The sequence below is a fragment of the Mirounga angustirostris genome, unplaced genomic scaffold (genome assembly GCF_029215605.1).
Source record: "Mirounga angustirostris isolate CCGP_5_RB_7025 unplaced genomic scaffold, mMirAng1.0.hap1 SCAF_12, whole genome shotgun sequence".
Classification (NCBI taxonomy): domain Eukaryota; kingdom Metazoa; phylum Chordata; class Mammalia; order Carnivora; family Phocidae; genus Mirounga; species Mirounga angustirostris.
Genome location: NW_026991720.1, coordinates 96281495 through 96296861, shown reverse-complemented (window position 1 = coordinate 96296861; position 15367 = coordinate 96281495). Strand labels below are relative to the sequence as shown.

The 15367-nt window shown below is 45.6% G+C and overlaps 1 protein-coding gene and 1 pseudogene across 1 annotated transcript in view; one reads left to right on the top strand and one right to left on the bottom strand.

The window, feature by feature from the left end:
* The window catches only part of VOPP1 (VOPP1 WW domain binding protein), a 112098-nt gene extending 98956 nt beyond the window's left edge, over positions 1 to 13142 (bottom strand). Inside the window, exon 1 of the mRNA XM_045864944.3 lies at positions 12888 to 13142. Coding sequence (XP_045720900.2) covers positions 12888 to 12941 — 54 coding nt within the window. The 5' untranslated portion in view covers positions 12942 to 13142. The remainder of the gene's footprint in view (positions 1 to 12887) is intronic.
* Positions 13143 to 14027: 885 nt separating this feature from the next.
* On the top strand, positions 14028 to 14740 carry LOC123836020 (dynactin subunit 6-like; annotated as a pseudogene).
* Positions 14741 to 15367: the final 627 nt, after the last annotated feature.

Below are 15367 nucleotides of genomic sequence, written 5' to 3'. Positions count from 1 at the left end.
CTGAGCCACCCAGGTGCCCCAAGGTTAGATTTAAATGTAAGACCTGAAACTGTAAATTTCCTAGAAGAAAATATAGGGGGAAAGCTCCTTGATATTGGTCTTGGCAATTATTTTTTTTAATATGACAATAAGAGCACAGGCAACAAAAGCAAAAAGAAACAAGTGGGACTGTATTTTACTTAAAAAACTTCTGCACAGCAAAGAATCAATAAAATGAAAAGGCAACCTATGGAATGGCAAAAAAAATATTTGCAAACCATATTATCTAATCTGTAAAATATACAAGGAATAATTCCATAGCAAAGAAAGAAATAACCCAATTAAAAAATAGGCAAAGTATCTGAGTTGACATTTTTCCAAAGAACACATACTAACGGTCAACAAGTACATGAAAAGATGCTCAACATCACTAAAAGGACAGGAAATCAAAACCACAATGAGATGTCACCTCACACCTATTAGGATGGCTATTATCAAAAATACAAGAAATAACAACTGTTGGCGAGGGCGTGAAGAAAAGGGAACTGTTTTACACTGTTCGTGATAATATAAATTGGTGCACCTGTTATAGAAAACACTACAGAGGTTCCTCAAAAAATTAAAAATAGAACTACCATATCATCCAGCAACCTCACTTCTGGGTAGAAATCCAAAAGAAATAAAATCGCTATCTTGAAGAGATATCTGAACCCTCATGTTCATTGCATTACTCACAATAGCTAAGGAAACAACCTAAGTGTCAATGGGTGAATGGATTTTAAAAAAAAAGCTTATATATAAAAAATACTATCATCTTTAAAAAAGAAAGAAATTCAGCCATTTTCACAACAAAAATGAACCTGGAGGACATTATACTAAGCGAAACAAGCCAGACACGTAAATACTACATTATTTCAATTATATATGGAATCTAAAAAAGTCAAACCCACAAAAGCAGAGAATAGAATAATAGTCACCAAGGATTGGGAGAGGGGGGGAAATGGGGAAATACTGTTCAAAGGGTACAAAAATTCAGTTACGCATGATGTGTAAGGTCTGGACAGCTAATGTACAGCATGTGGACCTCCCTGGGTTGATTTTGTTGGGGGCTCTCCGTGCCTCCTGAATCTGAATGTCTGTTTCCTTGTCTAGATTAGGAAAGTCTTCAGAGCTATTATTTCCTCAAATAAATTTTCTGCCCCAATTTCTCTCTTCTCTTTCTGGGATCACTGTAATGCCAATGTTATTAAGCTTGATGATGTTGCTGAGTTCCCTTAATCTAGTCTCATTTTTTATTATCCTTTTTTTCTTCCTGCTATTCAACTAGATTGCTTTCAATTACTCTGTCTTCCAGCTTGCTGATCTGTTTTTCTGCTTCCTCTAGTCTATGATTTATTCTCTCTAGTGTGTTTTTAATTTCAGTTACTGAGTTCTTCATCTCTGATTGGTTTTTAAAAAATAGAGGTAGAAAACATAAAAAAGAACAATCAGAGATGAAATTTCTATCAGGAATATTGCTTTATCTCCATTTCATTTGGTTCTTTTGCTGTAATTTTGTCCTGTTTTTTTCATTTGGGACATAGTCCTCTCCTTATTTTGTCTAACCCTCCGTGTTTGTTTCTATGTATTAGGAAAGTCATTTATGTCTCTTGATCTTAAAAGTAGTGGCCTTATGGAGAAGAGGTCCTATAGTGCTCGACAGTGCAGTGTTCCCGCTTCACCAGAACCTGGCACTTCAGGAGTGTCTCCTATGTGTGCTGCATGCACCCTACTCCCGTGGTTGAGCCATGTTTGCCTTCAGTCCACTTAGTTAGAACAGCTCTCTATGCTTGTTGTGGTCTGTGTTTGGTCACTGCACTGTTAAGGGGTCAGTCTGGGGCCACTCTGGGCTTGTAGTTCTGTCAGACCAGATGCCTGCCCTCAGCCCATTTGCCAGGGCTGCAGTCACACTTAACTGCAGAGTGCTCTCACTGAGCTGTTCCCTGAAAGGCTTTCATTGGTGGGCAGGGCCTGCAGTCAGACTAGGTGTCTGCCCCCAGTCCATCTCTTGGGGTTGCAGTGACTACAGGGCTCTCTCTTTGTGCTGCTCTCTGTGAAGTTTTTGTTGGTGTGTGGGGGTGGCAGTCAGATTGAATCTGTGACCCCAGCCCACTGCTGGGGCTGCAGTGGAACTGGTGTGTGGGGTTATCTTCTCTTCTCCCTGACAGGAGTCACTTTGGAGTGGTGTTGCCCACTGCTGGGACTGCTTGAAGAACGAGAAGCTTCTGGAGCTGCCTTGGAGAGACTCCTGCCTAGTGGGGCTGCTTGGATAGGGAAGTCTGCAGAATGTGGAGGCAGGACACATGGTGTTAGTTAGCAAGATATATGCCGGTCTTCTTGCAGGATGAGACATGGAGTTGCTTTGGAGGGACTCCTGCCAAGTGGGGCTAGTTGGATGGGGCAAGTCCATAGAACATGGGGGCAGGGCATGTTTTATTAGCAAGATCCATGCAGGTGCTTACTGGTACTGCTTGAAGGATGAGATCTGACCAGGCTGCTTTGGTGGGACTTCTTTCAGGTACGGTAGGCTGGACAGGGCAAATTCAAAGGACAACCCAGGGTAGGACACATGGTGTTAACAAGCTATATGGAGAGTGTTCAAGCTGGTTCTTGCAGGTGTCTGGGTATTTAGCCCAGGCATGGGGTGGGTGTGAGAAATGGCTTCCACCAGCTCTTTTATTCTTGGGAGAAAAGGCTCACTGACTATAAAAACTCACAAAGTTAAGCCCCTCTGGCTTTCAAAGCCAAATGCTATGGAGATTCATCTTCCCAGTGCGGGTTCCCTGTGTCGGGGGTACCTGATGTGGGGTGTGTTCCTGTCCCTTCTCCGTGCTCCAGGCTCCATGGTATTCCTCCCATTTATGGTTCGTCTCACTGGTTAGTTTGGCTCCTGACTGGCCAGGACCCTGTCCTTCTTACCATTTTTCAATGTGGCTTCTCTACGATTAATTGTGGAGCATCTGTTCTTCCAGCCTTTGGTTCATTTTCTGGGTTAGTTACACCAGTGTGGCTGTTACTAGGTATATCTGCTGTAGAGGTGGACTTAGGATCCTCCTACTCTGCCATCTTCCCAGACTCCTTGGTAACGCCTTTAGTCTCACAGGAGTAGTATGACTCCTGTCCAGAAGGAAGTCTCCAAGGGCAGCCATTGCCCACAGACATGATCATGTGGCAGCCTGAGCAGCCACCACAGTGATGGCCCCTAACATCCAGCTCAGGTGACCAGTGTGCCCAGGTGTCGTAATTCTGAAGACTAATTCCTTTCCTTCAAGGAAGTGGAAAAAGCATCAAGTGCATCAAGTTAACTGTGGTCTCAATTCCGCTATTACAGAAACCTTCTCGGGGCGCCTGGGTGGCTCAGTTGGTTAAGCGACTGCCTTCGGCTCAGGTCATGATCCTGGAGTCCCGGGATCGAGTCCCCCATCGGGCTCCCTGCTCAGCGGGGAGTCGGCTTCTCCCTCGGACCCTCCTCCCTCTCATGCTCTCTGTCTCTCATTCTCTCTGTCTCAAATAAATAAATAAAATCTTTAAAAAAAAAAAAAGAAAAGAAAAGAAACCTTCTCCCTATCTGTGATTTGTCCTCTTGGGCAACTCAGAGAAGTGGGAAATGAACCTCAACTTCCACAGGGGTGACCACCACATATTTTTTTACTCTTTCTACCAAGAACTCAAAGCATGAAACAGACGTAAGACTTATATTAATAAATCCTCACGTCAGCCCAGTACAGTGAATTGCGGCACACACTCACTCATTCACTCACTCCACTGACCATCTCAGCAGGGCTTTGGACTGCACAAGTTAGTTTCCCACAGAATAACCTTGTAATGTGGTAATGGACTCTAAAAAACTTCACTGACAGTGATTTAGCTCCAATATTTATCTTAAGCAGTATTTTTTTCAACCTTGTGTTAGGCAAAATAATGCCTCTTCCTCCCCCCCGAAGATGTCCACAAACTAATGTCTGGAATCTGTATGTCACCTTACTTGGCAAAAAGACTTTGCAGATGTGATTAAGTTAAGGATCTTGATGGGGCGACTGGGTGGCTCAGTCGTTAAGGCCTCTGCCTTTGGCTCAGGTCACGATCCCGAGGTCATGGGATTGAGCCCCACGTTCGGCTCCCTGCTCGGCGGGAAGCCTGCTTCTCCCTCTCCAACTCCCCCTGCTTGTGTTCCCTCTCTCGCTGTGTCTCTCTCTGTCAAATAAATAAATAAAATCTTTAAAAAAAAAAAAGTTAAGGATCTAGAGATGGAGAGATTATCCTGGCTAACTTGGGTAGGCACCTTGTATTCCCAAGAGCCTTTATAAGTGATAGAGGGAGACAGAAGTGAGAGAAACTTGAAGATGCTACTCTTTGAAGATGAAAGAAGGGACCAGCAGTCAAGGAATGGGGGCAGCCTTTACAAACTGAAAAGGCAAGGAAACAGATTCTCTAGGAGAGCCTCCGGTAGGCATGCAACCCAGCAGTCCCCAAACTGGGAACCTTTAAGTGAGGCTGCTCCCTAACTTTAGTGAGTCCAATTTAAGACTTCTGACCTCCAAAACTTTAAGATAATAAGTTTGTGTTGTTTTAAGCCATTGAGTTTGAGCTAATTTGTGACAGCAGTAACAGAAAACTAATATAGACCTCATAGCAAGTTCTTTTTCCTTAGCACAATATCCTCACTCTCTTCTCCCAAAGGCTTACATTTATGGGGATCTGCCCCATACCCTCATCTCACTTCCATATGACCAATTTTCTTCATTTTCCAATCCATGAACCCCCTTCTAATTTTATAGCTTCGGGACTGACCCTAAATCAGCCATCTTAACGATAACCTCCTAGAACTCTCATACTCCTGACATACTACTATGGTCCCAGGGCCAATCCCAACTCTAGTAGCTACCTTCTCATTCCTCTGCTCCCTTGCCATTCAGAGGCAAGCCAGGACACTTGGCTGTATCCATAGGACTATGAGAAATGTTCATTTAAATCTCACCCATCAATGCTCTGCGATGCACAGGTATACAGCATCTGAGTGGCCCTTCCCACAATGGCTCTCTCAGACCTTTGCCATTACTTAAATTTCGGATCCTTTCCAACTCACCTTCTTGGATTACTTTAACAACAACAACAACAAGATATCTCACCACAGTTGCCCCACTAAACCTAAAATATATCTGCACCTTCCCCCCCTGCTCACCTCCTCATTCCCCAACTCAAACCACATTCTCTTTCCTGAGGTAAACCTCTATATCCAAGCTCCTAATCTCATTATGCTCCCCCTCTTCCCCCACATCCGCTCAACTTTTCAAGGTCCCCTAGGAGCTCAAGGTCTAATGGGTTCACAGACCACAGACCACAAACAGGCAATTAAAATACCTGAGCTAGGAGGTCCTGGAAGTGGCTTGTCCAGGTTCGGCACTTAACTCATACCTGAGGGGACAAATAGCATAGTCTTCCTAGGCCACCTGATCCTCTTCAGCAATGGTGGGAGTTCAAATGGAAAAGTAAGAGGCAAGGGAAACAAGCAGAGATCCTGTGGTGCCTTCAGGGACCTGCGGCAAACAGTTTAGTCTGGCTGGGCTGACTAAAGACTGTCATCTCATCATCTCATCAGAAACCCTGTGCATCTGTTAAAAAATAAAGATGCCTGGGGCCTGCCTAGAGACAATGTTCACAATCTGTTGATCCAGCCTACACAAAGAGTTAGGTTTCAAGTGGGGGATTTTCCCAGGGCCTCCCTCAACACTGAGGCGTTTCTCTTTCTACAGGTGAATCAACTGAGTCAATGAGAGCTTAAGTAATTTACTCAAAGACTCCCAGCCAATACACAAAGAGATGAGATTCTCCAACACATGGTCATGTAATCATCTGTTATGGTCTGAATGTTCATGCCCCCTCAAAATGTATATGTTGAAACCCTACTGCCTGATGTGATGGTATTGGGAGTTGGGGCCTCTGGGAAGTGATTACCTCGCAATGCCCTCATGAATGGGATTAGTGCTCTTATAAAAGAGATCCCACAGAGACCCCTTGCCCCTTCCACCAAGTGAGGACACAGCCAGAAGGTGCTTCACTATGAATCAGGAAGAGGGTCCTCACTAGGATTCAGCCATGCTCACCCAAGCCCAAGCCTTGATCTTAGACTTCTCAGCCTCTGGAGCCATAAGAAATAAATTTCTGTTGTTTATACGAGTAGTTAGTATTTTGTGATAGCAGCCCAAATGGACTGAGGCACCATCCAAACAGATGTTGGCAAGTTTCACAAGATGAGATGAAGAATGTAATGTGAAATATAATTAGAATAAATATATAGGCCTCAATTTCAGTTTTTAAAATTATAAATTATAATAAACATCTCCACAACTGCTGTGAGGATTTGTGGGTTACCAGGAGCACATATTAAAAAGACTGAAGTGCCACTGAAAATTCAATGTGAAGCTCTTGGCTCATCTTATCTGCATAAGACAAGGTCCACACTAGGGCTGTGACAGAGCCAGTCAGTCACACCTATAGAACAGAGTGTCCTTATTGTTCAAGTAAGTCACACCGGGGAAGAGATAGGAGGCAAGCCAAAGGCTTCATGAGAAAATATACTCACCACTGAACTCATTCCTTCTAAAGTAGTGCACCAACAACCCAGCTAAGCACAGCAGCATCTCTGATGACAGGATCACAGGAGAGTACAACACAAATACCACACAAATGGACAACAAAATGCCCTTGTAGATCTCACGAAGATGCAGTATGTCATAAAGCCTATGCAAGGGACAAAAGAATCTGGCAGCTAAGTCATTAGTAATGACCAAAGGAGAATGATATGAATAAAAAAGACCATGAGAAGCTACAGGTGGGAGTTGGGGGTGAAGGGTTGATTACTAGAGCACATAATTCTGAAGACAAAAAAGAAAAAAAACTTCACTATGATCATGTCTCTAACTTCCAATGTCAAGTGAAGACTATCCTATTATTCATCATAGATTTTTGTCAGAAAAATTAATCTCTCCCCACCCCCAAAATTGATTCATAATTATAAAAAATACTTAGATAAACTTAGCTTATTTTTGTAACTTGGGCTTTGTTTTTTCCCCCCACTATTAACCACAAAATTTTGGTCCTTGTTTTAAGTGGATTCGCTTTGACTTTTTCTAGGACCAATCATTTTCAGACAGTGAGAATTTCTTGAGCTTGACGGAGTTCCAGAGTTTTCAAAGGGCAGCTGTGAGGATGGTAAGATGATTCAAAACCACATCTTTGGAGGAAGAAGAGAATGAACCTTGAGAAGAACACAGTGGGGACTATAATAGCTGTATTCAAATACTGAAGGGTTGACACTGTGATTCTATTTCTCCTGAAAAGCCCAAGAATGCAGAACTAGAACCAGGTAAAAACAATGCAAACATGTCTCCTCAATATAACAGAAAACTTTAACAAATGAAATTGTCCAAAAAGTTGATGCATTGTTGTTGAGAGACAGTAAGTTTCCATCACTACAGGTGTTCAAACGGAATAGAGCTAAGTCCTAGTAGAGGTGCTCCATTCTTCAGAGTCCACAGCCAATCAATGACCTTCCCCTCTCCTACTATAGATCTACTCAGCTCCTTCACCCATGGTCATTACCCACTAATCTGTTTACTCATTCAAATATTTACTGAGTCCTATTCTGTGGCAGGTACTGTTCTAGGAGCTGGGGATATTTCAGGTAACAAAATGGAGCAAACCTCTGCCCCTATAATGTAAATTCCATCACATTTTAGAGGTAATAGATACAGAGAAGGGAGGGAATTGGTCTGAGCAAGGGGGCTGGGAGGGGAATTGGGCTGGAATTTTATACAGGGTGATCAAGATAGGCCTCAATGAGGGTGACATGTGGGAGGCCTCATCAAGAAGAGATGACAAACATGAGTTCTAGGAAAATTACTTGTCATCCTATGGCTAGATCAAGTGACCACTAGCCTAATCCATGACCTTCTAGAGTCACTTGCCCCCAGCTGGCCTTTATGGCTGCACACAAGACAAAAGAGGTCAAGGGCCAATTAGAGCCCCAAGCTGGCCCTCCTCACATACCTGGAGCCAGGTTTTCCCTACTGCAGAGCAAGTGCTTGCCCCTGGGTTCATTTATCACTGCCAAAGCTCATCCATCAGCACCCAGCCCCCCACGGAGCCTCTAGAGATAACAAACTCCCTATCGTCTTCTTTTTCATTCAAATTGCACGTTGCTCAGATTCCAAAAGCTCTACGAAGTGGGAGGGTTGAAAAGGTTTATTTCAGAGAACTGGCACCCAAGAGCTGCCACAATTGCTGGCATTCCAGGGCACAAGAAACATTTGGCAAGAAACAAAAAACACTCTTAAACATGACTTGGTTCTAATTTCAAGACGCCCAGGCACCAAAATACATAGGACTTTAGAAAAATACTCAGTAATCCTCTTATTTTCCTTAGTTGCAAAAGACAATGTTCACCATAGCACATACCCTCCCCAATGTCTATCACCCAGCCACCCCATCCTACAGGGGAGGGGGTTGGGGGGATGGGTTAGCCTGGTGATGGGTATTGAGGAGGGCACGTTCTGCATGGAGCACTGGGTGTTATACGCAAACAATGAATCATGGAACACTACATCAAAAACTAATGATGTAATGTATGGGGATTAACATAACATAATAAAACAAAATAAAAAGAAATGAATGGATAATTGGAAGATTTTTCCATAAAACTGAAGTTATTCTATTAAAGTCTGTCCTTAAGTCAAAAAAAAAAAAAAAAAAAAAAAGACAATGTTCACCTTCCAAACCTCTCTCTCTAGGAGAAGACCTCTCCTTTAGAAAAACCCTAGCCTAAGAAGGGTTGTTCTTTTGTGGGAACACGGAGCAGCCTCACTTAAAGGTTCCCAGTTTGGGGTTCCAGGGGAGAAACAGAAAGATACTGATGCCAGACCCTCCAATACAGTAACCCAGTAGAATTCGTGCCCCACCCCCCCACCAGTGAATGGATGCAACAGAACACCCAGCACTTGCACTGGGGAACGTTATACATATTTCTAGGCTCATTTCAGAGCCTGTAGAACAAATACTACTAAGCCTATTATAAAAGTGTCCACAACCTGACCTCCAGAAAGAGCCTGCAATGACAATATCTGGAAAATGAGGCACTGTGATAAAAAGTCCCTGGGAGGCACATACCCTTAGGACATAATTACTCCCCAGGTTCAACGAAAGCACAATCAGATTTGAAACTTTTTTTTTTCTTCTGGTTTCTAAGGTGTTGTTGCAGCTCAGCAAAGGCCCCTGGGAATTACTTTATCAGGGCTACTAGGAGACAACTTAGCACATTCAGTCTTCCTGGAGGCACTGTTCTCAGGGCAGAAGCATAGAACTTTAGAATTTTACTACCCAAAAAAGGCTTGGGGGGGGTTCCCAAGTCTGTGACCACATTCATGACCTGGGTGCCTGGGACCTAAGCTTCTGGCAAAGTGACAGGGGAGTCGGGACGATCAAGTAAGAGACCCTCCTCAGCTTCTCATGCAATTCGTAGGAAGCTCTCGGTTAATAGAAAGGAAAGGTCACTTCAGTAATGAGCTCCCAAGAAGCCTCCCTGGGGAAGGGTTGGTGCTTTCAACAGCCTGTTCCTACTTAAAGCCCTGTCCAGGCTGCAGGGTGAGCACACAACCAAGTTTCCTAGGACAGCCCTGTTGATGGATGCTTGCTGTGCGAGCCCAGTTATTAAGAGCTCCCGATTTCATTCTCCTAAGTGTCGTAGTTTGGATGCTAAATTATATGGGTCCCCTAAGGAAGTGTGACTGAGTTCTAGAGCATATTTTGCAGGTTTACCTGTTTCATGGAACACATACCTCTCCAAGTCCACCACTGGTTTCAGGACATACTCTGGGCAAATTCTTTCCACGTCTCTGTAGACCCAGCCAGGAGAACAGCAGGGTGAGGTGGAGCCCAGCTGCCTGGGTTTGTATCTCAAGTCCCTCGCATTTAACAGCAGTGAGACCGTGGACAAGTTCTTTCTAACAGCTTCCATTCGAAATCAAAATGGCGATAAAAGTAATTGCTAAGAGAATATTCGTAATCAGTTAATATTTGTAAAGTGCTTAGAGCAGTGCCTGAAACAGGGTAAACACTCTATAAATGTTTGATAAGTAAAAAACAAATATGTAGTCTTTATGTCTAATAGGTAAGTGAATTTCTATAAAGGGATGGTGAGCTTCTAGTTCCCCTCCCTACTCAAGGACTTCTTGCTGACATAAATAAAACCTCCCTGCCCGATACTGGGTGGTGCTGGCTAGGAACAGAGTGCTGCGGGCTTGGAATGGAGTAACTGCTGCTAGGAGGGTGCCCTTTTCCCAGACAGTATATAATCAACTACACTACAACCACAATTAAACCAGTTCAAGCAGAACAAAGAATCAGAGGCAACTCTCCTGGGTTGCAGTTGGCTGTCAGAGGTCACCAAATATCTCCGTCAGTACTTTTATGTGCTTAACGTGAAGAGAACTCTGCCTCCTCACATATTTGGCAACTGTGATTCACACTTAATGTATGTGATTCAGGACTTCAAGAGCGTCAAAGGTGCTCTGACAACAACCAATTTTAGATGAAATTCAGAGCAACCAATTTAAGATGAAAACATCTCAGTATCTATCTCATGTATAAAATTCCATGTGTTGAATAAAAAAAAAAAATCTCCTTAATTCTTCAGAGAGACACCTCTCCACCAGAGACAAAATAGGTGCTTAGGATAATCATCTCATAAAAGTGGGCTACACCACACCATCCTATTGAAAACACAAATTACCAATCATCTAGATACCTGACTTTGGGAAAACATCAGCTTAGTCATTTCCTTTTCACTGTTGCCACCGTTTTGCCTTTGAGATCGTTTCAACCTTTCAGACATGATTTGAACACTCTATTAAGAGGATAAATTCTTATGCAACAGCTTCTTTGGAAAGAACTCGGTCCCTGAAGCGGTCTCAGCTACCTAACAGGGCACAGCACCACACACACTGAAGACCTGGGAGAGGCACGACAATGGAATGCTAGATAATTTTATCAAGAGCTGATTTTAAAAGGTGGCTCAGAGGCGGGCATTGCATGCCTAAGTACGGATGCATTGGTTTTTAGCTCAACAGTCCTCTCAGACTCACTTCACCTTCGTTCTGTCTAGTGAGTCACAGAGGAGATGCGATTCCTAAGGTCTTAAAATTCTGAACAAATGCAAAGAATGCAAGTGAGGAGGCCCCACACAAAAATATTAAATAAGAAGGCAGAGGGATATTAAGAACAAAAACAGGGGCGCCTGGGTGGCTCAGTCGGTTAACCATCAGCCTTCATTCAGCTCAGTTCATGATCCCAGACTCCTGGGATCCAGCCCCCCTTCGGGCTCCCTGCTCAAAGGGAAGTCTGCTTCTCCCTCTCCCTTTGCCCCTCCCCCCGCTCGTGCGCTTGCGCCTCTCTCTCTCTCTCTCCCCCCTCCAAATAAATAATCTTTTTTTTTTTTAAAGATTTTATTTATTTATTTGACAGAGAGAGACACAGCGAGAGAGGGAACACAAGCAGGGGGAGTGGGAGAGGGAGAAGCAGGCTTCCCGCCGAGCAGGGAGCCCGATGCGGGACTCGATCCCAGGACCCTGGGATCAGGACCTGAGCTGAAGGCAGTCGCTTAACCAACTGAGCCACCCAGGCGCCCCAAATAAATAATCTTAAAAAAAAGAAAAGAAAAACAAAAAGTCGGCCTGGCGCAAGAAGGTTTTCCATCAACCTTATTTGCGAGTGCTAACATTTCCTAATAATTATTTTTTAATCAACTAAGAAAACCAAGCCATTTCCAGCACAGATACTCAACTATGAAAGAGTTTTACGGCCCTCTAAAATAGAAGACAGAAAGGAGTGTAAGTATTCATCACCCATTTACTCCGATTTCATGAATTTAATGCAAATTTCCTTCAAAATAATGAAGATGAGCAGGGAATCGGACAAACCCTAAGTGAGGCTCCACACCCCAAAATCCTACTAGCTCACATTTTAAAGAACCCACTTTAGCAAAAAGGGGGAACTCCCCCCCCCCGCCACATCAGGGGGCGCAACTTTCCAGCCCCGGGCAGGGCGGGGTGGGCTGGAGGGAGGGCAGGAGCGTTGCGTTCGACCCGGCGCCTCCACCCTCCATCGCTTCTACAAGTTCCCTCTCTCGGCTCCAGCAAATCACGCCCACCACCCAAACTCTCCGTGGAGTTTTTCTCTCGCAACCGAAGGCTGTGCGCTTCATTTTCACACGCAGGAGTGTTTCCTCCCGCTCACTGCTGCTACTTCCCTGGCATTCCGTGACATTTTCCCACAACTACGAGTCCGCGCGTTCGCACCTCCACCCTCCAGCGGCCAACCCACTCCAACCTCAAACCGCACGCGGCCTGGATTCTGCGCCTGCGCCGCTCCCGGGACCACCGCCCCCCTCCCCCCCCCCCGCGCGCATGACCCCCTCCCCACCCCCGTCCTCCTTGAGGGAACTTGGGGTGCAACGCATAAAGGTCACTCCTCAGTCTTCCAGAGCCGCCGCGAGAAGCGGGAGAAATAAGCAACCCCGGAGCGCGGGAGAAGGGGGGTGGGAAGGGGAGGCGGTGCCGGGTGGGGATGGGAGGGGAGGGCAGAGGGGAACAGGGGGGAGGCCGATGCGACCTCGTCACCAGGATCCCCACACAGTCAGCACCCGGACTTAGGTCCGCGAGGCTGGGGCTCTCCGCCGCTCGACCTTTCGGGTTCTCCCAGACGGTCTTCCGGGGGCGTCTCGGCACTGCACCCCGCTCAGCCCCCGGCATTGTTCGCGCTCCGCTAGCGCATCTGAGAGGCGCCGGGGGAAGCGCGGCCCGGGCCTCGGCCCCTACCTCCACGAGCAGCCCGAGCAGCAGCGCCGCCACCCTCCGGGGCAGGCGGCTCATGGCTCCGTGTCGTCTCCGGGTGTGCCCTGCTCTCGAGTCGCGGGCGCGAGTCAGCAGCACGTCCCCAGTGGCGCGGGCGACAGGGCGGGGGTTCGGGCCCCGCGCCGGCCGGATTTGGGGGCGCGGGGCGGCCGGCGGTGGCGAACCTTAGACGCGCCGCGCTGCCCTCGCTGCGCCCCGCCCCGCCCTCGCTGCGCCCCGCCCCCGACTCGCGCGCGCTCCCGGCACGCCCGCTTGGGCTCGCGCCCGCGGGCACCGGGATCCGAGCCCAGGCGGGTGCACTGCTGCTGGGCGCCCGGGTCCGCAACGCCTCGAGCGGGCATAGGGGTTGCAGGGCCAGGCGAGCGGGAGAGGAGCGATCGGCTGTCTTCTTCTCCCTCGATGGAGACCGTCCTGTCACCCTCGAATAGACCCAGGAAGGTTTTGGAAAAGGAGCCAAGTCTTCGCGTGGTGAGGCTTGTTTCGGAGGGAGGTGGCTGTAGATCAGCCTGTCGCTCCGTCTTGCGTCCTGTGCTTCTGTGTTCTTCACTCTCCCTCCTATTCCTACAAACCGCGGGCGCCGGCAGCCGTGCCCCCTACCCACGTGTGACAGAAAGGACAGCCAAAGGGAGAGGGAGACGGACTGTGAATAGAAGGCTCCTTACACCTCACTCCTCATTAAGATGTCGGTGCTTTTTATGTCTGCATTCTTTTCCCCTGGTCCTGCCTGGACTCCACCGCAATAGGTCCCACGTTCAAGTCCACCCTCCCACTGCTCAGTTTGTGATGTCCTTGAACTCTGCTGACTCACCTTTCCACCTCCACTACCTAGCTCCCACCGTATTTATTTTTCACAACGTGGCTCAGATCTCAACTCATCAGTGCAGTTATTCAACAAGCATTTATTGAACTTGTAAGATGTACCAGACCCTGAGCCGGAGGGCCAGTATGTAGAGGTGGGCTTCTTGAAAACTTAATGCCGGAAGTTTAAAGGGATAGTCACTTACATGACTATGACACATCCAGGGTGCTGAGTGGGGAGACCAAGGGGTCAAGGGTAATAAAGGAGCATAAAGGACATAAACGATGACTGGAGGTAGAGGAGGGAGTCGTGGAAATACGTATCACCTAACGCTAATCCCAGACACTTTCTAGCCTTCATCACATGTCCTCATCTGATGATTTTAAAATATGCACCACTCATGGTCCAAACCATGGGGGAGAAGGCTCAAAAGAGTGTGAAGACTGCTCCTAGAGCAGTTGCGTGTGCAGAAAGTGAAATCCGGGGTGATGTAACTGTAGGACCTAGGACGGTGATCCACTCTAAAGGATGAATTATTGCAGAAGCTGGGCCGATAGTGATTGCTCAAGGTAACCTCATAGAAAAACAGGTGCTTATCATAAATGCTCACCCTGATAATATCACCTCTGAGGCTGAAGATCCAGAACAGAAACCTACGATCATTGGCTGGCTGTTATTCCCAAGCCATGAAAATGGGAGATAATAATGTTATCGAATCAAAAGCATATGGGGGCAGAAATGTAATATTGACAAGTGGGGCTTGCTGCAACCTGAATACGTTTGAAGTCATCCCTGAGAACACAGTGATCTAGGGTGCAGACTGCCTTCATCAGGTACAGACTGGGCGACCACAGCCCCAGACACTACTGTTGGATTTCCTGATGAAAATCTTGCCCAACTACCACCACTTAGAGAAGACTATGAAAGGAAGCTCAATTCCAGTTAAGAACTAAGAACAATATATGGCATCAAGATAACAGTTTGTCTTTGACCACTATCTTTTGAAAGGGCCACAGTGTTCCTGCGCTCTTAGCAGTTTACAGAATACATGTTGACTTTATTTTGTAAAATGGAGTCAGAGGAAGGTAATGGATTTTTCACTGTAACTGTCTTTTGTAATTTATATAAAATACATTATTTTCCTATATCCTTGCTCCTTTTCTGAGAATTTACAGGTTTAGTTTATTTTTCTTTTGTCATATAAAATGTTGGCCATGGATTTTAGTTGTATAAAGGACTCCCCATGATAAGAAAGGGCATATTGTTATTATATTCTAGCATATATTGTACTAAATAAAAATGCTAATGATAAGATTTGTAGTGAACATAATTTTAATCGATTTTTCTATTTCTGTTAACTTTCCCAAAATAGATCTTTCCATTTTTATTGCATGATATCTATATTAAAGCTACTGTGTTTATCGTCTCCTTTTGCGGCTTTGGAGCTGTTTAAAATTTCAGGTGAAATTTCAGCAGCTCTTGAATTAATTTGACTTAATTTTGTTTCCAAAAAAATTCGTTTAATTTTCATTTTAGTAAAACAGAAATAATTAGGGGAAGTTGTATTCAGTAGCATACAAAATCAGTAAGAATGATCTCTGATGAAAATGACAAGTAAATGAACATTGAGAGGATAACAAAACTA